The sequence below is a fragment of the Ahaetulla prasina genome, chromosome 1, assembly GCF_028640845.1.
Source record: "Ahaetulla prasina isolate Xishuangbanna chromosome 1, ASM2864084v1, whole genome shotgun sequence".
Classification (NCBI taxonomy): Eukaryota; Metazoa; Chordata; class Lepidosauria; order Squamata; family Colubridae; genus Ahaetulla; species Ahaetulla prasina.
In genome coordinates, this window is record NC_080539.1 from 179,886,731 (window position 1) to 179,913,447 (window position 26,717).

The 26,717-nt window shown below is 40.9% G+C and overlaps 1 protein-coding gene across 3 annotated transcripts in view; it reads left to right on the forward strand.

The window, feature by feature from the left end:
- The first annotated feature begins 6,581 nt into the window (after window positions 1–6,581).
- Window positions 6,582–26,717, forward strand: part of LOC131198433 (cytochrome P450 2K6-like) — a 51,591-nt gene continuing 31,455 nt past the window's right edge. For all 3 annotated transcript variants that reach the window (XR_009155079.1, XR_009155080.1, XM_058183082.1), the window contains exons 1-2: window positions 6,582–6,882; window positions 18,158–18,320. Coding sequence is in view for 1 of the 3 variants with exons in the window: in XM_058183082.1 (XP_058039065.1) it covers window positions 6,700–6,882; window positions 18,158–18,320 (346 nt within the window). In the remaining 2 variants the exon portion in view is untranslated. The remainder of the gene's footprint in view (window positions 6,883–18,157; window positions 18,321–26,717) is intronic.

The following is a 26,717-nucleotide window of genomic DNA, read 5'->3' on the forward strand; positions in this document are numbered from 1 at the left end:
CTTGGGAACGCCAGTCTTTCATAATGGAGAGCAGACAACGATTCCCTTGATTGATCCTATCCAGAATGTTTTCCAGAGCTTACTGGAAGAAAGGGTGTACTGGCAACTGGTGGAGTCAATTGGCAAGCCCAAATCAGCACGTATCAAAAGCAGCCATGTTTCCTCAGCATGTAAGGTGGATGGAGAAAAAATTAAACTGCAACCATAAATGGCAATTTGCATATATTGCCCCCACTTCTGTGGCAACCTTGTGCAAATATCCAAGGCAGCTGCCAATTGAGAGGTTTTTTTTTAAAACTGTGTGTCAGCTCTCAACATATTTTCCAGCCCTCCCATACAGATACAAGCAAAGAGAAAGTCTGTCACAAAACCTGTTTGGCCCAAGTAAGAGATTATGAAGAAAATTAAAGCACTCTCCTCTTCTTACTGACCAGCAAAACATAGCAATTCGTTAATTTTAATTCACCTTTTAACACAGAGTTAAAAAGATGTTGAGACTTTTGGAAAAAATTCAGAGAAGAGCAACTAAAATGATCAAAAGCCTGGAGACTAAAACATACAAAGAGCAGCTGCAGGATTTGGGTTTGGCTAGTGGCTAGTCTAAAGAAAAGAAGAATTAAGGGTGACATGATAGCAGTATTCCAGTATTTGAGAGGCTGCCACAAAGAAGGAGTCAAATTATTCTCCAAAGCACCAGAGGTTAGGACAAAAAACAATGGTTGGAAACTAATCAAAGAGAGAAACAATCTGGAATTAAGGAGAAACTTCCTAACAGTGATGACAATTAACTAGTGGAACAATTTGCCTGCAGAAATCGGGGGACTCCATCACTGGATATTTTTAAGAAGAGTCCAGACCAGGGGTCTGCAACCTTAAACACTCAAAAAGCCATTTGGACCCGTTTCCCACAGAAAACACTGGGAGCCACAAAACCTGGGGAGGCGTGGCCAACTCAACATCCCCCCCACCCATTTACATGCCCTGCCCAGCCCCCGTCTCCCGGGTTTTTGTGCCTCTATGTGTTTTCTGTGGGGGTCTCTCTCTCTCTCTCTCTCTCTCTCTCTCATTTTTCTCTTTTTCCTCTCCTTCCCTCTTTCTTTCTTTCTTTTTCTTTCTCTCCCCTTCTCTTATTTCCCTCTCTTCCCTCTCTCTCATTCTCTCCCTCCAGCTCTCTCATTTTTCTTTCCTTCTCCCTCTCTCTCTCTCCCTTCTCTCCCTCATATTTGTCTTTTCCCCCCTCTCTCATGCTCTCCCTCCATCATTTTCTCATTTCTCTGTCTTTCTTTTTCTCCCCTTTTCTCTCTCTCCCTCCCTCTTTTGTGTGCGTGTGTGTGTTCCAGGGGCGGGTTTGAAAACCCGCCGCTACCGATTCCCTCGGCCCGTGCATGCTCGCATGCGATGCTTCTGCGCAGAAATGTCTGGGCGGTGGGCGGAGCCGTCTCCCACCATTGCTGCTACGTGTTCACCCGATTGGGCCGATAGCAACCCACCATTGGTGTGTTCCCTCTTGAACCATTTCCCAAAACAGGGGAGGGTTGGTGGTTTGTGTTAGGTCCTCGGAGTTCCGATGGAGGCTCGTGCCTTGCCAACAGCAGGAGAATGCTGATTGGCCAAGGCGCGAGCCAAACAGATAGCCTGAAATCCGAGAACTGCTATTGGAGCAGCGGTTTGACAGCTCGCATATAAAAAGCTATCAGGCGCTCTCCTCAGTTGCTGTTGTTGCCATTCTGTTCTGATGTTTTGATGTTAGCTGTCCATTTGAGATCTTGCGATATGATAGAACCCAGAATTTTGAAGGTTTCTAGTGTTGATACTGTGTTGTCAAGTATTGTGAGAGGTGGAAGTATGGAAGGGTTTTTCCTAAAGTCTACCACCATTTCTACGGTTTTGAGTGTGTTCAGTTCCAGATTGTTTTGGTTGCACCACAAGGCTAGTCGTTCGACCTCTCGTCTATATGCGGATTCGTCATTGTCTCGAATGAGACCAATCACTGTTGTGTCATCTGCGAACTTCAGTAGCTTAACAAATGGATCATTGGAGATGCAGTCATTGGTATACAGAGAGAAGAGAAGTGGGGAGAGCACACAGCCTTGGGGGGCCCCTGTGCTAATTGTACAGGTATTTGATGTGATCTTGCTTAGCTTCACCTGCTGCTTCCTGTTTGTTAGGAAGCTTGTGATCCACTTACAAGTCTGTTCCGGTACCTGTAGCTGGTTTAGCTTAGTTAGAAGAATTTCTGGTGTCGGACAATGGCCCACAGTTTACAGCGGCACCTTTCCAGGCCTTCCTGCCCAGACTTGGCATTCGCTATGTCCAGACGGCTCCGCCCAGCCAGCTGCAAACGACCGGGCGGAACGGGCCGTAAGGTCGGCCAAAGAAGCACTGGCTTGTTTAGCCCACAAATTGGCACTTGAGAATTCTACCCCATGCCCGGCCTCAAATGTGAGCCCCACGGAAATGCTGATGGGGCACCGGCTATGGACAACTCTGAACTGGCTACACCCATCTTACAACCCTGATCTACTCCAGGCTTCAGAAATTCCCCCGCAGGCATTTGCCAGGGGTGACCCTGTGTTTGCACAAAACTATGGACCTCCACCTAAGTGGGTGGCTGGCCGTGTTAAAGAACTAACACGGCCCTTTTCTTACAGGGTCCTCTTGGAGGAAGAGCAACTAAAATGATCAAAAGCCTGGAGACTAAAACATACAAAGAACAGCTGCAGGATTTGGGTTTGGCTAGTGGCTAGTCTAAAGAAAAGAAGAATTAAGGGTGACATGATAGCAGTATTCCAGTATTTGAGAGGCTGCCACAAAGAAGGAGTCAAATTATTCTCCAAAGCACCAGAGGTTAGGACAAAAAACAATGGTTGGAAACTAATCAAAGAGAGAAACAATCTGGAATTAAGGAGAAACTTCCTAACAGTGATGACAATTAACTAGTGGAACAATTTGCCTGCAGAAATCGGGGGACTCCATCACTGGATATTTTTAAGAAGAGTCCAGACCAGGGGTCTGCAACCTTAAACACTCAAAAAGCCATTTGGACCCGTTTCCCACAGAAAACACTGGGAGCCACAAAACCTGGGTAGGCGTGGCCAACTCAACATCACTCCCACCCAATTACATGACCTGTCCAGGCCACGTCTACCTGGGTTTTGTGGCTCTATGTGTTTTCTGTGGGGGTCTCTCTCTCTCCTCCCTCTTTTGTGTGCGTGTGTGTGTTCCAGGGGCGGGTTTGAAAACCCGCCGCTACCATTCCTCGGCCCGTGCATGCTCGCATGCGATGCTTCTCTTGAAATGTCTGGGCGGTGGGCGGAGCCGTCTCCCACCATTGCTGCTACGTGTTCACCCGATTGGGCCGATAGCAACCCACCATTGGTGTGTTCCCTCTTGAACCATTTCCCAAAACAGGGGAGGGTTGGTGGTTTGTGTTAGGTCCTCGGAGTTCCGATGGAGGCTCGTGCCTTGCCAACAGCAGGAGAATGCTGATTGGCCAAGGCGCGAGCCAAACAGATAGCAGGAAATCCGAGAACTGCTATTGGAGCAGCGGTTTGACAGCTCGCATATAAAAAGCTATCAGGCGCTCTCCTCAGTTGCTGTTGTTGCCATTCTGTTCTGTTGTTCTTTAATTCACCTTTTAACACAGAGTTAAAAGATGTTGAGACTTTTGGAAAAAATTCAGAGAAGAGCAACTAAAATGATCAAAAGCCTGGAGACTAAAACATACAAAGAGCAGCTGCAGGATTTGGGTTTGGCTAGTGGCTAGTCTAAAGAAAAGAAGAATTAAGGGTGACATGATAGCAGTATTCCAGTATTTGAGAGGCTGCCACAAAGAAGGAGTCAAATTATTCTCCAAAGCACCAGAGGTTAGGACAAAAAACAATGGTTGGAAACTAATCAAAGAGAGAAACAATCTGGAATTAAGGAGAAACTTCCTAACAGTGATGACAATTAACTAGTGGACCGATTCCCTCGGCCCGTGCATGCTCGCATGCGATGCTTCTCTTGAAATGTCTGGGCGGTGGGCGGAGCCGTCTCCCACCATTGCTGCTACGTGTTCACCCGATTGGGCGATAGCAACCCACCATTGATTTGGACTACATTCCGATCACCTCATTCTGTACCCATTTAATACAATTTCCTGGTGGTGGGAGATGCCTATTCTAAATGGGTGGAGCTGGCACACATGCCCTCCACCACGGCAGAAGGGGTCTGGAGCAACTTTTTGCCACTCATGGGCTGCCCAACCTATTAGTGTCGGACAATGGCCCACAGTTTACAGCGGCACCTTTCCAGGCCTTCCTGCCCAGACTTGGCATTCGCTATGTCCAGACGGCTCCGCCCAGCCAGCTGCAAACGACCAGGCGGAACAGGCCGTAAGGTCGGCCAAAGAAGCACTGGCTTGTTTAGCCCACAAATTGGCACTTGAGAATTCTACCCCATGCCCGGCCTCAAATGTGAGCCCCATGGAAATGCTGATGGGGCACCGGCTATGGACAACTCTGAACTGGCTACACCCATCTTACAACCCTGATCTACTCCAGGCTTCAGAAATTCCCCCGCAGGCATTTGCCAGGGGTGACCCTGTGTTTGCACAAAACTATGGACCTCCACCTAAGTGGGTGGCTGGCCGTGTTAAAGAACTAACACGGCCCTTTTCTTACAGGGTCCTCTTGGAGGAAGGACGCGAGTGGCAGTGGCACATAAACCAGCTCCATCACCGCACGCCGCATCCTCTCCACGGACATCCAGACCAAGGCTACCCAAAACCGGACAATGAGTTAGCTGTGACTGATCTTTAGATCCGCCCAACCTTGACAATGAGCCAGCCATGACCTCCTCACAGGCTGGCACCGAGGGACACCAACCCTCTCCAACCGGAGCATTCTCAGCGGTCAACTCACCTGGCAGAATGAGACCCATGTCGGCCTCCTATGACAGCATGGTCAGGGCCTTCTGCGGACTCCCAGGGCAGGCCGGCGGCTCCTTCACCGCCAGCCACCATCCCTGAACTGCACAGGACTGGGAAGGGAGGGGTGTTAGGTTCTTGGAGTTCCGACGGAGGCTCGTACCTTGCCAACAGCAGGAGAATGCTGATTGGCCAAGGCATGAGCCAAACAGATAGCGGGAAATCCGAGAACCGCTATTGGAGCAGCGGTTTGATAGCTTGCATATAAAAAGCTGTCAGGTGCTCTCCTCAGTTGTTGTTCTTGCCGTTCTGTTGTGTTGTTCTTTCCTCAGTGCTGTTGCTGGGCAATAAAGTTGATTTGGACTACATTCTGATCGCCTCATTCTGTACCCACGACTGATATTTAATAGTGTGGTTTTTTTGCTAATGTTTTTTCTTCTTGGGGTGCTTTGACCATATTTTTAAAATTAAGAGTCATTTCAGGTTCCCAGATAAATGAAGCTCTTTCATCCCCCTGCTGTAGGTCCCTGTTGGCTGGCTGGCGCCACCCCTTGCCCTCCCCACCCAGTCACTCCGCGCATAGCCTGGGAAGATAAGGGCGATGGCAGGGATGGAGACTCACTCTGAATGAGAGGGAAGCATCCCTGTAATTGCCTCTCAAATGGCGGAGGCTTCTTCTGGCGCTGCACACAACTTCATCACTCGGGGAAACGCGCAACTTGTTCTTTGTCCTGAGTTGCTGACCGGGCCAGCTGCGGCTAATGCTCCACATTGTAAATGGCGTCCCCTCCGTTTCCTGAAGCCCATTACAATGCAGAGCATCGGCCGCAGCTGGCCCAGACCAGCATCTTGGGGCGAAGAGCAACTCACGTGTCTCCCCAAGCAACCATGGTGTGCACAGCACTAAGAAATGCCAGAAGCACCCGTGAGATGAGAGGCAAGTACAGGGGTGCTTCCCTCTCATTCACAGCGAGTCTTCATCCCCGCTGTCACCCTTACTTTCTCAGGTTATGCGAGGAGTGACTGGAAGGGGATGGGGCGGGGCCAGCCAGCCAACAGGGAGCCACAGCAGAGGGACGAAAGAACCACATGTGGCTCTGGGGCCAAAGGTTGCTGAAACACCGTCTAGATCAGGGGTCTCCAACCTTGGCAACTTTAAGCCTGGTGGACTTCAACTCCCAGAATTCCCCAGCCAGCTTTGATTCTGGGAGTTGAAGTCCACCAGGCTTAAAGTTGCCAAGGTTGGAGACTCCTGGTCTAGATAGTCACTTATTAAAACGTATAGGTTCTGGACTTGAAGACCTCAAAGGTCGCTTCCAGCTCATTCTGTTCTACTCTAAACCAATCCTGTTATTCATGGGAAAACATTGGCTGAATAGTTATTCATTTAGTAGTAATTAATTTGATTCCATTTATTTATGTATCTATGTATTTATTTATCAGTCATATTTATAGTAAAGTATTTATTCCTGAAGGTTCTGTTAAATATTTTTATAGATTTCATGAAGATTTCACAATCCCTCCTAAATATTATTTCTATACATTTATCTTAAAACGTGGATTTTTGCTGTACAAAGAAGTGAAACTGGTTTGGTAAGTTTTCATCAATCCCATGCAAGGGCAGATTAAATTACAAGGGAAGAAACGGCAAACAAGGGCGAGGTTCAGAAAGACTTCATATACAGAACAGTCTGATGTTTCAGTAGGCGGAGTTGCTTTGAAATATACTAGAGTTATTTCAGTTTACAAAATTCCTTATAATTTTTGCTTAAAACTGCTTACTAAAAGAAATGGATTGCACTGGAGCAGTTTTGACATTACTACTATTTATTCTTGCAATTATGTTCCTTTTGAAAAAGGGGAGTTCCTGGAATAACAACTCCCACAATCTCCCTCCGGGACCCAGGACTATACCCATTTTGGGAAATCTACATATGATGGATCTGAAGAAGCCTTTCAAAACAATGATAGAGGTAAAGCTTGTGATTAACAAGCATGAATATTCTTTGCAACAACTTATTGGGATGGGACAAAAACTTGGTAGCTTGTTCAGGTAAATTTGGGGCGGGCTGAGGTCCACACAGAATAGACTTTGTAATACTTGCATTTTGTATTTTGTAGTAGTGTAGCACTGGCTTACTAAAATGGGTTTTCTTTCTTTTCTTCCTTAATTTGCCTTATTTTTCCTTTTCTCCCTCTTTTAAATGTATTGTTAATAATTGGCCATAAACCCAGCCTAGCAAAAAGAATGTAAAAAGCCTTTCTTTTAGAAACTGGAACCTTGTGGAAGTGCTTGACAGAAAAAACAGTTTCATTTACAACATGAACAAAACAAGTAGTAGTTGGGAAAGTGTTGTGAATATTTTATCCATTCCAGCATTGCTTTTACTTTTATTCAAAATACAATGCTATTTTCAATCATTATGCTTACATAATATTGGATGTCTAATTTTTCATGACATAACCGGGCAGTTGATTTTCCTTAAGGAAATCACCTTTTACTTTGAAGTTTCTTGGTTGTGTCAACTATAAAAGTAAATGTAAGTCTTTGTTCCAGGTTCATTTCTCAAAAGGGAATCCTTGTTAATGGAAATGTTTCAAATAAATCATAAATTATTTTTTTTTAAAGTGGAAACTTAAAGGACAAACCTCCACAGGTCTGAAAATGACATTTAATAATAATAATAGAGTTGGAAGGGACCTTGGAGGTCTTCTAGTCCAACCCCCTGCCCAGGCAGGAAACCCTACACCATTTCAGACAAATGGTCATCCAATATTTTCTTGAAAATTTGCAGTGTTGGAGCATTTACAACTTCGGCAGACAAGTTGTTCCACTGATTAATTGTTCTAACTGTCAGGAAATTTCTCCTTAGTTCTAAGTTGCTTCTCTCCTTGATTAGTTTCCACCCATTGCTTCTTGTTCTACCCTCAGGTGCCTTGGAGAATAGTTTGACTCCCTCTTCTTTGTGGCAGCCCCTGAGATATTGGAACACTGCTATCATGTCTCCCCTAGTCCTTCTTTTCATTAAACTAGGCATACCGAGTTCTTGCAACCTTTCTTCATATGTTTTGGCCTCCAGTCCCCTAATCATCTTTGTTACTCTTCTCTGCATTCTTTCTAGAGTCTCCACATCTTTTTTACATCATGGCAACCAAAACTGGATGCAGTATTCCAAGTGTGGTCTTACCAAGGCATTATAAAGTGGTATTAACTCTTCATGTGATCTTGATTCTATCCCTCTGTTTATGCAGCCCAGAACTGTGTTGGCTTTTTTGGCAGCTGCTGCACACTGCTGGCTCATATCTAAATTGTTGTCCACTAGGACTCCAAGATCCCTCTCCCAGTTAGTACTATTGAGCAAGGTACCACATATCCGGTACCTGTGCATTTTGTTTTGTTTTTTGCCTAAATGTAGAACCTTACTTTTTTCACTGTTGAATTTCATTTTGTTAGATAGTGCCCAATGTTCTAGTCTGTCAAGATCTTTCTGTATCTTGAGTCTATCTTCTGCAGTGTAAGTTTAGTGTTCTGGGAAATGGTTCAAAAGGGAACACACCAATGGTGGGTTGCTATCGCCCCGATCAGGTGACCACCTAGCAGCGGTGGTGGGAGGCTCCGCCCACCGCCCAGATGTTTCTGCGCAGAAGCATCGCACGTGAGTGTGCACGAGCTGAGGGAATCGGTAGCGGTGGGTTTTGAAACCCTCCCCTGGAACACACACATACACACACACACAAAAGTGGGGGGGGGAGAGAGAGTAAGTTTAGTGCTGTTTGTGTGTATGTGGAGTGTATTTTGTGTATATGTCTGAAGGTTGAGTCACTCTCAAGACATGAAGGGTGGGAAACCCTCTAACAATAAACAAAAAGACTTTATTCAAAAAGATTTGGAAAGTGGAGCTCATTGGCTTGTCAAAATTCTCTGAAATAATATTTATTTTGCCTGAAGAAAGCATGGAGTAAAATATTTCTTTGTGAAATTGTTTATACAAGCAGTTGATACAAGCGGTTGTACAATGGAGGAAAAATGTGTGAGTATGCTGATGTTAAATTAAATTAGTATGAATGTGTACATGTGTTGAACACGCACATGCACACAAGAGTGAAAGGGTCTAGTTGCTATGTTCCCCTCTCTTAGATAATCAAAGAAACAGTTACATTGTAAATGTTTTTATTGTTTCTGTATGAAACAATAACATCTCTTGAACAAGATGTCAGAGGCTCAGTTTCTCTTTTATGAAATTCTACTATATATCCAGGACTACTGTATGCTCAAGGCACCTTTCCAAATTGTGGAATGGAAGTGAATCCCTTCATCTTCATAGTATGTCCTGTACAAATGAGCCCTTTAAAACATATTAAAAACCTTTTTTTCTCAGTTTGACATACATTTCTAGTGTGTGAGAATCTTTTATTACATACGATTTTTAAAATTTGTATTAAATTAGATCATATGGAAATTAAAAATTGTAAAGAAGAATATACTATCACAGTGTTCAATAGAATAGAAAAGGAAATATCATCTCCACCTTTGAATTTTGACTCGTAGTTTCTTTTTTTTTTTAGAAAAGTTTTACAAAAATTTTGTCAAACATTTCCCCCCTCCTCCCTCCCCCTCCCCCTCCCCCTCTGAGACTTCCCAGAGCAAAATACAGGGTATTACATCTAACAATCATAAGCTAGAATACACTAATTAATCATAAACTCCCATCCCCCCTTTGGAACCTTAACTCCCCTTTAACTAATACAATTCCATCATTCATAGACTATTTGATACTTCTCAATCCGATATTTGTTTTGAATATAGTCAATCCAGCTTCTTTATTCCAATATATATCTTTCTTGTGAATAGTCTTTCAAATACACTGAGATTTTTGCCATTTCCGCTAAATTTGATACTTTTAATGTCCATTCTTCAATTGTAGGCAATATTGCGTGACCAATAGTCTTTAAGTTCAAAATCAATTTAGTCTCTATTACTGTACAGTCCGTATTTATACCCAATAAAAATAACTGTGGAGTAAACTTTATCTTCTTTTTCAGAATATTTTGCATAATCCACCAAATTTTTATCCAAAATGCTTTGATTTTTTTACAAGTCCACCATATATTATAATAAGTAGCATCATCACAATCAAATTTCCAACATTTAGCTTGCATATTCGGATACATACATGTCAATTTTTTAGGATCTAAATGCCATCTATAAAACATCTTATAAAAATTTTCTCTTAAACTCTGTGCTTGTGTAAATTTAACATTTCTAACCCAAATTTTTTTCCATGTTTCCATCATTATAGGTTGCTGGATATTTTGTGCCCATTTTATCATACAATCCTTAACTAATTCCGTTTCTGAATCTATTTCTATCAATGAATTATATAACCTCTTGATGTGAAATTGACCTTGATCTCTAATTTGTTTTACCAAGTTTTCCTCATTTTGCATAATACCAAATTTCTGGTCTTCTCTCCATCTAGCTTGCAGCTGTCCATACTGAAACCAAGTATAATTTATCCCTTCTTCTCTCATTATATTTAAAGATTTCAATTGTAATTTACCCTTTTCTACAAACAGAAGCTCTTTATAAGTAACCACCTCCTGTTTTTGTTCTATATTTTTGTTCTATATTTATATTCTCTATCGTATGTCTAGGAATTGCCCATATAGGTATTTTATAATCTAATTTATATTGGTACTTCTTCCATACCCTCAACAAAGCATTTCTAAGTATATGGCTTTTAAAAATCTTATCCACTTTCTTATTATATAATAAATAGGCATGCCATCCATATAACAAATCATAACCTTCTATATTCAATATTCTTTCCTCTGTTAAATTAAACCAATCACTGATTAATGACAAAGCAGCTGCTTCATAATATAATTACAAATTAGACATTTTTAGATGCCCTCTTTTACGTGTATGCTGTAATATTTTTAACTTTATTCTCGGTCTTTTACTCATCCAAATACAATTACTAATCCCTTTCTGCCAGACCTGCAAATTTGCATGTTTTTTAAATACTGGTATCATTTGAAACAAAAATAAAAACCTAGGTGAAACATTCATTTTTATTGCTGCTATTCTTCCCAGCAAAGATAATTGTAACTTCTTCCAATTCTCCATTTTCTTCTGTACTTTCTGCCACAACACTTCATAATTATTTTTATATAGTTTCACATTTGAGGCTGTAATATTTACTCCTAGATATTTAACCTTTTTTTTATTGAAAAAGTTTTTACAAAAATTTTTACCCCCCTTTTCCCCCCCTCCTCCCGCTCCATCCCCTCCTTCCTCCCTCCAAAACCACCCTCCTCCGTCCCCCCACCCCCGACTTCCCAGAGTAAACACAAGGTATAGTTCAAAAAGAAAACAATCATACACTAAATTTTCCCTAACACAAATTATAGTCCTCTCCTTCTTCTCAAATCCTAACTTCCCCCATACAAATCAGAGATAAATACATCCTATCATTCAAAGCAATCTGGTATCTCTTATTCTGATATCTATTTTGCGTATATTCAATCCATTTTTTCCATTCAGTTAAATATTTTTCTTGCATAGTGTCTTTCAAAAAGGCTGAGATTTTGGCCATCTCAGCCAAATTAGTAACCTTCAATATCCATTCTTCTATAGTAGGTAACTCTTTTTTCTTCCAGTATTGTCCTATCAATAGTCTTGCCGCTGTTATTAAGTTTAAAATCAGCTTAATCTCAATTACTGTACAGTCCGTAATAATTCCCAATAAGAAAAATTGCGGTAGGAACTTTATCTTCTTTTTCAAAACATTTTGTATAATCCACCAGATCCTTATCCAAAAAGCCTTAATCTTCTTACAAGTCCACCAGATATGAAAATACATAGCATCATCACAATTACATTTCCAACATTTCGCTTGCATATCTGGATACGTACATGATAATTTCTTAGGGTCTAAATGCCACCTGTAAAATATTTTATAGAAATTTTCCCTTAAGTTCTGTACTTGCGTAAACTTAACATTTCTAACCCAATTTTTTCCCCAAGTTTCCAAAAATATTGGTTCCTGAATATTCTGTGCCCATTTTATCATACAATCCTTTACTAAATCCCTTTCAGAATTTCTATCAACACATTATAAAATCTCTTTATATGCACCTGGGTTTGATTTCTAATTTGTTTTACCAAATTTTCTTCATTCTCCCATGATACCAATTTTCTGATCTTTTTTCCATCTAGCTCGTAGTTGCCCATATTGAAACCAAGTATAATTTCTCCCTTCTTCTTTTAGTGTATGCAAGGATTTTAATTGTAAATTACCTATCTCAGTATATAGAAAATCTTTATAAGTAATCACTTCCTGTTTCTGTTCTATATTTATATTCTCTATTGCATGCCTGGGGTTTGCCCAAATAGGAATTTTATAATTTAACTTGTGATAATATTTCTTCCAGACACGCAGAAGAACAATTCTTAGCTCATGGTTCTTAAAGGCTCTATCCACTTTTTTATCATACAATATATATGCATGCCATCCATATAATAAATCATAACCTTTTATATTCAAAATCCTTTCCTCCGTTAAAATAAACCAATCACTTATTACAGAAAGAGTAGCTGCTTCATAATATAATTTAAAGTTGGGCATTTTTAAACCGCCTCTTTCTCGTATATTTTGAATTATTTTCATTTTAACTCTCGCTTTTTTACCTTTCCATATAAATTTATTAATTCCAGTCTGCCATTCTTCCAATTTTTTATCTTTCTTAATTATTGGTATCATCTGCCATTCTTCCAATTTTTTATCTTTCTTAATTATTGGTATCATCTGAAACAAAAATAAAAATTTAGGTAAAACATTCATTTTAATGGCTGCTATTCTCCCCAATAACGATAATTGTAATTTTTTCCAACTGAGCATTTCCTTCTGAACTTTTTGCCATAACACCTCAAAGTTATTCTTATACAATTTCACATTTGATGACGTAATATAAACCCCTAGATATTTAACCTTTTTTACAATTTCAAATCCTGTTGTTTCCTCTAATTTTTCTTTCTGTTGTCTAGTCATATTTTTTGTTATCACTTTTGTTTTATTCTGATTTATTTTAAACCCTGAAACCTTTCCATATTGACCAATTATTTCCAGCAAACATACACTTCAGTTTATAGTATTTGACAAAATAATCACCAAATCATCTGCAAACGCTCTCACTTTATATTCATGTTGTCTAATTTTAATTCCTTCTATCTCCTTTAACTCTCTTATTTTATCTAGTAATGGCTCCAAAGTTAGAATAAACAATAATGGTGATAAAGGACACCCCTGTCTTGTTCCTTTTGCCATCTTAAAAGCTTCTGTCAAACTACCATTAATTATTATCTGGGCTGTTTGCTCTCCATAAATCGCCGTAATTATTCTCATAAAACAATCTCCAAATTGCAATTTGTCTATTAATTTAAATAAAAATTCCCAGTGCAATCGATCAAAGGCTTTCTCTGCATCCAAAAAAATAAATGCTGCTGAAATCTGATTTTTCTTTTCTAAATATTCCAATAAATTTACAATCTGTATAACATTATTCCTCATCTGCCTCCCCTTTATAAATCCCGATTGATCAGTATGAATTCTTTGTTGCAAAACTAACATTAATCTATTCGCTATTATTTTAGCAAAAATCTTATAATCATTATTCAAAAGTGAAATCGGCCTATAATTCCCAGGTTTAGTACAATCCTGTTCTTCTTTTGGTATCAATGAAATAAAAGTACTTCTCCATGATGAGGGTATTCCCTGTCCTAGTTGTATCTGATTAAATAATTCCTTAAGTGGGCCTACTATCTCATTCTGTAAATTTTTATAATAAATTGCTGTAAGTCCATCTGTACCAGGCTTTTTTCCCATTTTTAATTGTTTTATTGCCAAAATAATTTCTTCAGAAGTTATAGGCTGATTCAGTTCTTCCCTTTGTTCTAAGGTTAAACCTTTAGCCTTATACTCTTTAAAATAATTATCAATATCCATGTTCAAGATTGTATCTTTAGCATATAAATCTGTATAATATTCTAAAAAAGCCTTTTTAATTTTATCCTGTTGATATCTCTCTTTCCTTTATATTCTATTTTTTCTATAATACGTGCTTTTTGTTTTTTCCTTAACATGTATGCTAACCACCTACCAGGTCTATTTGCATTACAAGAAGTATTATGTTTAGCATATTGTATATTTGTTGCCACCTGGTCTGCCATTATCATGTTAAATTGACTCTGTAATATCTTTATTGCATATTTAAGTTTTTGATCATATGGACTATGTATTAATAATTGTTGTTTCTTCTGAATTTCCTCTTCTAAGTACCTATGCTGTTTTTGTTGCTTACTCCTCTGTTTATTATTCATATATATTAAAACTCCTCTCATAAAAGCCTTACTCGCGTCCCAAACTATTTCTATCGATGTTCCCCTATTCAAATTATCATCAAAAAATTCTTTCATTTGTTTTTTACATTGATTTACATTATCTTCATATCTAAACAAGTTTTCATTTACTCTCCATGATCTTCTGCCACCTTTTTCTTGTTGCAATTCCAACCATACTGGACTATGGTCAGATAAGCACCTTGGAAATATCTTTGTTTTCTTAACCCTAGAAAGCAAATCATTAGTGAAAAAGATTGATGCCTGCCAGAAAAAAAGGTATAGTCTCTATTTTCAAGATTCCGCATTCTCCATACATCTCTCAACTCAAAGTCTTCCATCATCTCAAAAAAAGATTTGGGCAGTTTTGCATGTGTAGGAATCTTATTAGAGAATCTTTTTAGGTATCTATTACACCATTCCAATCCCCTAGTATAATAAAAGATTTGTAATACCAAAGGGTCAGTTTATCATGCAGCATTCTATAAAAATTTTCTTGTTGCTGGTTAGGTGCATATGTACCAATCAAGAGTGTCTTTTTTCCTTTTAATACAAGTTCAATAGCAACATATCTCCCTTGGATATCTGCTTCAATTAATTTAGCTGGTATATCTTTTCTCAAATATACCACTATACCATTTTTTTATCCAAAGCTGAAGCAACAAAGTATTTACCTAGTTTTGAGTTTATTAAGTATTTTTGATCTGATAGATTAATGTGTGTCTCTTGTAAACAAATCACATCATTTTTAAATTGTCTCAAATAATGAAATATTTTTCTTCTTTTCTGCGCTGAATTCAAACCATTAACATTCCAAGTCAGGAATTTATTTGCCATCACTGGCCTCACGAAGCTTTTGAGCAATCAGCTGAAGATCCTCACTCCCCCTTGTCTTCGGCCTCGCTCCTCCCACTGCTTCTGTAGTAAGATCCTGACTTTTACTTTGAAGTTGATCCTCCTTTTCTTTATGCTTAATAGCCCCCCTTGTCATCCTTTGTTCTTGTGACTGTTCTTGGGATAATAACATCAAAGGGGCCAAATCGGCTTCCACACTCATTTGCCTCTCTTGAGAGCTTTTATCTGTTGCTTCTAGATCAACTTTCAACACATTAAAGAGAAAGTCTTTTGCTTTCAACACTGTTTCAATATGATATCTCCTTCCTTGAAAAAACACTGTGAGACCAGCTGGAACCTCCCATATAAATCAAATCTGGCGTTTCTTAAGCTCTTGTGTAAAAAATATAAACTCTTTCTTATCTTTTAACATCTTGGGGGGAATCTCTTTCAGAACCATCACCTCTTGTTCTCCTATTTGCAACTTTTTCTGATACGTGGCTTGCAGAATTTGATTTCTCATTGTTCTTGTCAAGAAATAAACCACAATGTCTTATGGCAATTTTTTTTGTCTAGCAATCCATGAATTAACCCTATATACTTTGTCAATTTGAAAAACAACCTCTTGTGGATCACATCCTAGCATTTCAGCCAAAGCTTCTGATAGGATTTTTTAAAGGTCTTCATCCTTTACTTCCTGCAAACCTCTGATTCTCAAAGCCCCCTCCATCGCCCTGTATTGTAACACCACCACCTGATCTTCATTTCTATCCACTTTTATTTGCAATTCTCCCATTTTATTTTCCAAATGCTGGTTAGACTGATTAATTTCTTCCACTTTCTCTTCCAATGCCTCCAAATTCTTTTCCACTCCTTGAAAAGCCATCAAAATGTCATCTCTTATTTTTTTTATTATTTTCTTTCATTTCCTCTCTGGTCAATTCATTCACCTCAGAAATATGATTCATAACTTCTTTAAACCTTTCTTCAAACATTTTTGTCTGTTCTTTAAACATATCTTCCATACCCACTTCAGATCTAAGTTAGGTGGCTTAGAAGCCATTTCAATTTCCAAGTTAAAATTCAGTTATAAAGTCAGAATCAAGGATATGAAATAAAAAAAACTTTTCTATCTTCTATCTTCCTTTCTTATTTATTTAAGACCACCGGAAGCCAATGCAGTCCGCGCAGGAGAGGTGTTACATGGGAGCTATGAGGTGCTCCCTCTATCACCCACGCGGCCGTATTCTGGACCAGTTGGAGCTTCCGGGTGCTCTTCAAGGGGAGCCCCATGTAGAGAGCATTGGAATAGTCCAGGCGGGATGTAACGAGGGCATGAGTGACTGTGCAAAGGGAAACCCGGTCTAGAAAGGGACGCAACTGGCAAATCAGGCGAACCTGATAAAAAAAAGCCCTGGCGATAGCCGTCAAATGGTCTTCTAGAGACAGCCGTGCATCCAGGAGGACGCCTAAGTTGTGAACCCTTTCCGTGGGGGCCAATGACTCGCCCCCAACAGTCAGCAATGGAGTAAGCTGGCTGTACCGGGAAGCCGGCATCCACAGCCACTCGGTCTTGGAGGGGTTGAGCCGAAGCCTGTTTCTCCCCATCCAGACCCATATGGCTTCCAACACCAGGACATCACTTCGACGGCCTCATTGGGGTGGTCTGGGGTGGAAATGTACAGCTGGGTGTCATCAGCGTACAGATGACATCTCACCCTAAAACCACGGATGATCTCACCCAGCGGCTTCATATAGATGTTGAACAGAAGAGGCAAAAGGACCGACCCCTGTGGCACTTCACATAAGAGGCGCCTCGGAGTCGACCTCTGCCCCCCTGCCAACACCGTCTGTGACCAGTCGGACAGATAGGAGGAGAACCACCGATAAACGGTGCCCCCCACTCCCAGCCCCCTGAGCCGCCGCAGCAAGATACCATGGTCGATGGTATCAAAAGCCGCTGAGAGATCTAATAGGACTCTGACAGAGGAACAACCTCTGTCCCGAGCCCTCCAGAGATCATCAACCAACGTGACCAAGGCCGTCTCCGTGCTGTAACTGGGCCGGAAGCCAGACTGGAACGGGTCTAGATAGACAGTTTCATCCAGGTATTGGGGGAACTGTTGTGCGGCCACACTCTCAACAACCTTCACCATGAAACGAAGGTTGGAGACAGGACGATAATTTGCCAAAATGGCTGGATCCAGGGAAGGCTTCTTGAGGAGGGGCCTCACCACCACCTCTTTCAGGGCGGCAGGAGGGACATGGGTCCAGAGCCTCCGCTTTATTACAATCCACAAATACAGTCTCCACTTGATTACACAAACAGCTTCCAACTTTCACTTCCTCTCAGACACCATTTTCAGCAATCTTAGTTAAAACGATAGAAAGTTTCTTTTCTTAAAGGGTAGAAGTCAGGTTCAATACTTGCAATCCCAATGATCGATCACTTGTGTTTGTTCCGTCTGCATCCAGAAGTTCCCCCAAAAAATCACTTGAGCAGAGGTGGTCGCTTTCTTCTTTTCCTGCTACTGCAGGAGCGCGCTGGATTCGGAGCTCAGCGGAATTATGCGGGACTCAACCCTCCGAGGCTTCACTTTCACAAAGCAAAGCCTCTGGGGAGTTCTACCGCTTTTCCACTGCTCTTTCCTTTCCGTTTCTCCCAGGGAAAGTACTTCAAGCCGGCGAACAGCTGATTTTCGCTGTTTTCGCCGGCTTTTACGAAACCTCAGCAAGGGGCGCATTTTCAGGAGTCCAGCGAGGAAAGCAGCGCCACCGGAAGTCCCGTTTAACCTTTCTTACTATTTCATATCCAGTAATTCTTTCTAATTCTTCTTTTTGATGTATAGTCATATTTTTAATTACTATCTTTGTCTTTTGTTGATTCACTTTAAATCCAGATACCTTCCCATATTGATCAATTATATGACTCATAGTTTCTTAAAACCTTCTACATATTTGAGTCTAATTATTAATCAAAATAGTCTCTTTAATTCCCTTCTGCTGAATTCCAGTGGTCAAAAGAATACGGTCCCATTTTCCGCATCAAACTGGGATGCCAGGAGATGGTGGTGCTGACTGGCTATGAGACGGTCAAAGAGGCTCTAGTGAACCAGGCAGAAGCATTTGGAGAGAGAGCCTCCGTCCCCATTTTTGAGCATGTTGTAAAGGGCTTTGGTGAGTTGTTTCACTTTGGTTGTAGCTGCCGTTCTTTGCAGATGTGCAATCAGTGCCATGGAGACATTTTTATATTTTATTTATTTATTTATTTATTTCGATTTTTATATCGCCCTTCTCCTGAAGGACTCAGGGTGGTGTACAGCCAAGTAAAAATACTATATAAACATTAAAAGAAATTAAAAAACATATTATAATGTGGCCAAAATATTAAAACAATTTAAAATCTTAAAATATAAATAACCCCAATAAAATTTCAATCCAGTCCCGCTTGAATAAATAGGTGCGTTTTCAGCTCACGGCGAAAAGTCCAAAGATCAGGCACTTGACGTAAACCAGGGGGAAGTTTATTCCAAAGCGTAGGAGCTCCAACAGAGAAGGCCCTTCCCCTGGGGGCCGCCAGCCGACATTGCTTGGCGGACGGCACCCTGAGAAGGCCCTCTCTGTGAGGGTACGGGTCGGTGGGAGGCAAAAGGTAACAGCAGGCGGTCCCATAAGTACCCGGGTCCTAAGCCATGGAGTGCTTTAAAGGTGGTAACCAGAATCTTGAAGCGCACCCGAAAGACCACAGGAAGCCAGTGCAAACTGCGCAGGATTGGTGTTACATGGGAGCAACGAGTTGCTCCCACTATTACCTGCGCAGCTGCATTCTGGACTAACTGCAGCCTCCGGGTGCACTTCAAGGGCAGCCCCATGTAGAGAGCATTGCAATAGTCCAAGCGGGAAGTGACAAGGGCATGAGTGACCGTGCATAAGGCATCCCGGTCAAGAAAGGGGCGCAACTGGCGCACCAAGCGTACTTGGTGGAAGGCCCTCTTGGAGACGGCCGCCAAATGATCGTCCAACGACAGTCGCCCATCCAAGGGGACACCCAAGTTGCGCACCCTCTCCGTTGGGGCCAATAACTCGCCCCCCACAGCCAGCTGCGGCTGCAGCTGACTGTACCGGGGTGCCGGCATCCACAGCCACTCCGTCTTGGAGGGATTGAGCTTGAGTCTGTTTCTCCCCATCCAGACCCGTACGGCTTCCAGACACCGGGACAGCACTTCGACAGCTTCATTGGGGTGGTCCGGGGTGGAAAAGTACAGCTGAGTATCATCAGCGTACAGATGATAACTCACCCCGAAACCACTGATGACCTCACCCAGCGGCTTCATGTAGATGTTGAACAGGAGGGGCGAGAGAATCGACCCCTGAGGCACCCCACAAGTAAGGTGCCTCGCGGTCGACCTCTGCCCCCCTGTCAACACCGTCTGCGACCGGTCGGAGAGATAGGAGGAGAACCACCGATAAACGGTGCCTCCCACTCCCAACCCCTCCAACCGGTGCAGCAAGATACCATGGTCGATGGTATCAAACGCCACTGAGAGATCTAATAGGACCAGGGCAGAGGAACAACCCCTATCCCTGGCCCTCCAGAGGTCATCCACCAACGCGACCAAAGCTGTAGTAACATAAAAGAACTAGGAAGCTTGTGGAAATCCAGTCCAGAGAGTGACCCAGATAAAATCTTTCTTTAACCATTTTGACTATATCTAAACAAAAAAAAAAATCTAGTCGTTACTAGGGGAAGTTAGAGAATAAAAAGACAAGCCAGCCTTACAATAACAACACAAGTCATAAACAGACACAAATCTGCATCAAGTTTGTTTTGTTTGTTTTGCAGTTTTGGGGTGTGGAAGGTCCTGGTGTTTGCATTTTTCAGTACAGGCCCCCCCTCATATGCATAGTTTTTCCTACGGTAGAAAACCAGGCTGGTGCATTTGCAAAGAGAGCTACCCTCCCTGTTTTTTGAAGAAGCAACAAAAGGATTTTGTAGTTACTTCATTCTGGATTATAGTCAGCAATCCTTTATGTTCAGTATCATGAGGAAATTTTCACCAGAGATTTTCACCAGCAAAACCTCAGATGAGCAAGGCAGCTTTTGGAAACCCAACCAGGATGAAAATCCAACTGAAACCTTTCTTGTGCCACTGTAACTTAAAACCCTGTGTCGATGGAGGGAACTTTTCTTCTTTTAATGTTTTTGCAAGTCTCTCCCCCTTAATGTACATTTTTTCCCCATCATTTTTTCCATCATAACATTCATATGATGCACTGCATGGAAATGCATTGCCACAGAAGCTATTACAAATCTATATATTTATTATTCTATGTCAATACACACACGGAAAGACACATACGAAAATAATATTATCTGCAGTGTTGGAAGTGTGTGGCCTGAGTAAGGAACAATTAATTTAAACATTTTCTAACTGGATGTTGAAGAGAGTATTATTGGGAAAGGCATCAAGATAACTACCACTAAGGCAAACAGAATTATTAATGAAATCCCAATATTTAATGCACCAGCTTGATTCCTCCCATACCATGAACAGGAAGCCAAAGTAGTTACCAGGAGGTAATCCCATGGAATGGACTCACATGGTGATTGCATTCACGGGCAAGTTTTAAAACATTTCAAATTTCAAAGCCCTTCAATTTAGACATCAGCAAAAGATTATATATGGGGGAGGATTAACTACTGTTGTAACTGTAGCAAGTTTGCTAATCAAGACAAATGTGGGAAATGCGTATTCAACCAAGATTATAGATAATTTGTTATTTGTTATTTCGTGGAAACAAGAAGAGCTAGTTTGTCTACACAGCCAAGCATTAATAGAAAATTGCAAGTCAGTCACAGGATCTCTCCCAAGGCCCTATCTCTCCTGACAAGAGAAGCCTGTGTGTTTTCAATGGTGATCTGCAATTCAAAATCCATTGAAGTGACTTTTTTAAAAAAACATGGTTAGAAAATATGGTTAGAAAACATGGTTAGAACATGGTTAGAAAACATCCGCAAAATTCCAATCCTACAGGAAAAAATAAATACATCTTTAGTGTGAAGATCTCATAGAAACAAATCTCTTTTCAATTCCTGTAAGTGTCATGAAAATCTGATGTCTTGTGGGCTTTCATTAGCAAACCAGGTTTTGCAATTGGAGTCACTGATGGATGCTGGATCCACATGGAAGTAAATTCTCTGGAACATAGAAGAGATAGTTGAGATTTTTCCATTTAAACTGCTATCTTTATGTTTGGTTTACGAATAAACTAGCTGAAAGTTAGTATTATATCAATTTCCTCAAGCAGCCTTTCAGGGCCTTAAATTCATCTGAATCTTGTATCTTTACAATATACAAAATTAGAGAATAACATAGCTGGAAGGGACCTTACAAGTCCTTCTACTCCAACTACCTACTCAGGTAGGAGAAATTAGTAAATTATAAGATATGTAAGATTCTGATAAGTTTTTTGATTAGCTATGTTCAAATACCATAGCGCGCAAACACTATGGTCTGATGAAATATCTGCCAATTGGAGTGATCTCTTTTGCTTTCATAAATCTAAAGATAGCTTTGACTCTATATCCCAAGATAAACTCTGGATAAAATTAGCTTCTACATTTGAACTATGTTTTCTGAAAGCGATCATTATATTTCATCAGGATTTGACCAGGATAATAGAAATAGGGAGTGAATAGGCTGTATTCCTAATTGTAAAGGGATCAAGGAAAAATAACTCCTTATTATTTAACCTTTTGTCTTCATTCTACAGAATAAATTTTCATTCTACAGAATAACAGAGTTGGAAGGGACCTTGGAGGTCTTCTACTCCAACCTCTGTTCAAGCAGGAGACTCTATATCAGTGGTGGGGAATCTTTTGGGGACCAAGTGCTCAAAGTGCATGTCCATGCCCAAACTGCAAGGTGTGTGTTAATGTGTATGCACCCCACACATGCGTGGTAGAGATCCAAAGACCGGCTGGCTGATGGGAGGCAGGTGTGTATGCACAGCAGAGACCCGAAACAGAGCTGGGGCAATGGGGCACATGCTCACAGAGAGGGCTCTGCATGCCACCACTGCCCTATATCATTCCTAAAAAATGGCTGTCCAATCGCTTCTTAAAAACCTCCTGTGACAGAGAACCTACAACTTTTGAAGGCAAGCCATTCCAGTTATTAATTTTTTTACTGACAGGAAATTTCTCCTTAGTGCTAGATTGGATTTCTCCATGATACGTTTCTGTTTGTTATTTCTTATCCTCCCTGCAGCTGCTTTGGAAAATTGGTTGACACCCCACCTCTTCTCTGTGACAGTCCCTCAAATATTGGAAGACTGATAACATGTCACCCACAGTCCCTCTCTTCATCAGATTAGATAACCCAGTTCCTGCAACAATCATATATTTTAACCTCCAGCCCCCTATCATCATTGTTGCTTTTCTCTGCAACTCTTTCTAGAATCGCAGTGTTGTTGTTCTTTTATCACAGAGACCAAAACTGATCCAAATGGAGTCTTACCAAAGCAGTATAAAATAGTGGTATGACTTCCTGTGACCTTAATACGATCCCTCTTTATCTTTCTGTTGATGCAGCCTTGGACTACATTAGATTTTTTGGCACCCACACCATATTGGCAGCTCATATTTAAATGGTTGTCCACTAGGGGACTCCTAGATCCCTCTCACAGTTAGAGCTGTTGAGATTAATCATTTTTTTTGAATATTTGTTTAATTTTTTTTTTACAGATTGATGACATTAAGACCCTTTTGACTAGAAAATTCATCCAAATTTAGTAGGTGAATTTCTGCATCCGTAAGAGATAATGTAAATTTGGTTTTATTTTTTTTAAAAATCCATCCATCAGATGGATTTGTAACTGGCTGACAAACTGCACTCAACATATAGTCTTTAATGGAACTACATCTACATGGAGGGAAGTAAGCAGTGAGGTACCCCCAAGGTTATGTTTTAGGCCCAGTTTCTTCATAAATGATTTAGATGAGGGAATAGAAGGGGAAGTCATCAAATTTGCAGGTGGTGCGTTGGAAGTGTGTAAGGCCTGGCCCCATTGGACTGCTGGAGAGGCCCTGTGATCCAAAGGTCTCTGAATTGATCTATGTGGTGACACCACATTCAGCCATCCTCTAACACTACCCTATATGAACAGGGCTCAGTGATATCTATTATTTTGTCCAACAGCCAGAGAGGGTGGGCTGTGTAATTTCATGCATAAAAAGGTTTCTTTACGTAAGGGGCCTTAGCTGCAGACTGTCTTACCAATCACAGACAGGCAGTATTTTTAAACTTGCAGGCTGACCGCGAGTGATTCCCGCCACACCTTAGGCATACATTTTGAGCGGCTGCTTTGTCATTAATGTAGTTTTTTTCACTTGGTGACTTGAGGTGGTGGATATCTTCATCTTTGTCCATTCCGCCCTCAGTATTTAAGTCTTCGTGATGAACAGAGTCAGGCTTGGGAGTCATGGTAGGGTTGTTAGCCTGTTGGATTTCAATTGAGGATTTATTGGACAGCTGTAAAGCGCTGGCTTCATCTAGTGCTGTTTGTAGTGTAATCTCCATCTTGGCCAGTAAGAGGTGCTGTAGGCGGAAGTCTCGTATTCCAGAGACTAGTCTGTCAAGCAAGTAATTGTCAAGATTTGTAAATTCACAATAAAGAGCAGCAGCTCTAACTGCCGATAAGTACTGATTGATGGATTTGCCTTCTTTCTGATTTCTATGGTAAAATGCATGCCTGAGGGCAATCCTTGAGGGCATTGGAGCATAATGGCTCTTTAATTTGGCCATTAATATCTCCCAAGGTATGGAATGTACTTGAGGTGCCATCAAGTTCCTTGCCATCTTGAACACCTCAGTGCCACAAAATGATAAAAAATAAGCTTTTTTCCTATCACTTGAGATGTTAGCTAACAAGAAACACTGAAATTTGTCTATGTACATGTCCCACGCTTTGGAGAGTGGGTTAAATGCAGCAAAAACGTTTAGCACAGCCTGGGCTCCTCAGACGGTGGCTCCTTGGAAGTTTGTGAAGTAGCACGACTGCTCATCGTGTATGACTTCAGCTCAGTTTTTTGTGACAGCTCTTTTCTTTAGTGACCGGTTCGTGTCTAGTGCCTCAGTCCTGGCATCCCAACTCCGTTGCCAGTTGTTCAGTACCATGAACAGTGGCGGACAGATTCAGGTAAGATTTATTTCAAAAGGCTAACAGGTTTATTGAATGCTAACAGAGAAAGCTAGCAGGTGGCTGCTCAGCTAATGACAACAGCTGAGGTATTCCTGTCTGATAGCTCTTTTATACTGAGCTGTCAGACGGTCAGCCAATCAGAACATGTCTTCACTTCTTCGGCGTCTGATAGGGGAACGGACGAGAGGGAAGAGAGAAGATTGGAACACAGCAAACTATAACTAAGGAAAAATTTCCTGACAGTGAGAACAATTAATCAGTGGAATGGCTTGCTTTAGAAATTGTGGATGTTTCATCACTGGAGGCTTTTAAACAGAAACTGGACAACCATTTGTCTGAAAGCTTGGTGGTTGGACTAAAAGACCTCCAAGGTCCCTTCCAATTCTATTCTTCTATTATTCTTCATCTGTTATTCTATTCTGTTCCATTCTGTTCCGTTCCATTTCACTCCACTCCATTCCACTCTATTGAATGGATTGCCACATAGTCCAAAATATTTAGTTTTGAAAATTAATAGTGTATTAAGGGGCCAGAGGTATTTGGAATTATAATTTTGAATAATTTAGAACAACTTTGAATAATTTAGAACCCTCAGGCCGCAGTCCATTAAGAAGTGGGTCATGCAAACAAGTGAAGCTTCATCTGTGCATGTGCAGGATCTAGTTAGTGTGTGAAACCCGGTCTGAGGAAAAATTGTCCCTGAGTGCCTAAAAGTTGAAGCCCACTGATTTAGAAGATATTTGCTCATGAAGAAATGGAGATTGCTTTCACATTTGCTAGACCAATTCTTGAATACAGCTCACCTGTCTGGAATAATACAATTGAGCGTATCCAGAAATATTTTACAAGAAGAGTTCTCCACTCCTCTGATTACAACAAAATATTTTATGCCACCAGACTTGAAATCCTGGGTTTAGAAAATTTAGAACTCCACCGCCTTCGACATGACCTGAGTCATAGAATCATCTGTTACAATGTCGTTCCTGTTGAAGACTACTTCAGCTTCAACCACAACAATACACGAGCACACAATAGATTTAAGCTTAATGTGAACCGCTCCAATCTTGATTGCAAAAAATATGACTTCAGTAACAGAGTTGTTAATGCCTGGAATGCACTACCAAACTCTGTGGTCTCTTCCATTTCATATAAAATGTTTTATATGCTCTGGTTAGAAGTGTAATGTTTCTGGAGAAGAAGCTACACGAGATTAAGTTTACAACTCTTAAAGCGTTTTTTGCAATGTAGTTGCAGTGGGCTTTGGCACTTAGATCGTTTGATATGAAAACTCCAAGGTCTTTAATGGGGGTGGGGTGGGGTGTCATCTACAAGGTAATGTCCATCGAACTTGTATTTAGTGTTCAGATTCTTTTTTCCAATGTGTAAGACAGAGCATTTGCTGGTTGAGATTTGGAGTTGCCAAGTCTTTGACCATTCCGACAAAAAGTCAAGGTCTTTTTGAAGGGTAGCTGTATTGTTGATAGTGTTAAATAGTTTAACATCGTCAGCGAAGAGAACACAATTACTTATAATATGGTCACAGAGATCATTAATGTATAATATGAAGCGAGTTGGTCCAAGAACGCTGCCTTGGGGAATGCCGCTATTGACAGGAACAGGATTTGATAGGGCATTGCCTATTTTGACCACTCTTTGCCTGTTTGACAGGAACGCTGTTATTCAATTGTGGAGGGGTCCAGAGATGCCATAGGATTTTAGTTTTAGAAGAAGTTTGTCATGTATCACTGAGTCAAAAGCTTTACAGAAGTCTATGTAAATTGTGTCTATTGCTTTGCCCTGATCAAGATTTGTAGTCCATATGTTTTTGCAGTGAAGAAGTTGTAAATTATAAATGTAAAGGATAAATTTTTTCTGAAACCAAATTGTTTATTAGAGAGTAGGTTGTTTGTTCCTAGGTGGAGGGTAATGGATTGGTTGATGATTGATTCCATTACTTTGCAAGTGACGCAGCCTAAAGAAATTGGTCTGTAATTTTCAACTAGGCTGGGGTCTCCTTTTTTGAAGATAGGGATGACCGTGGCTAATGACGAAAGTTTGGGAAGGGAGCTGGTTGTGAAAGCTTTTTCAAAGATTATGCTTAGGGGTTCTGCTATATTAGTGGAAAACTTTTTTAAGAAGTATGCACATAGACCATCAGGTCCAATAGATAGAGATGGTTTCAGTTTGCAAAGGGCCTTTTCAACATTATCTTCTGTGAAATCTATTTGTGTTAGATCATTGTACTCATTGTTGGTACGACTGGGGAATGTTGGGTATGAGCCATTACTGTTAACAAAGACTGAGCCAAAGAATGTGTTAAAGAGGTTTGCTTTAACTGTTTCATCATTATATTCTTTGCCGTTAGATCCT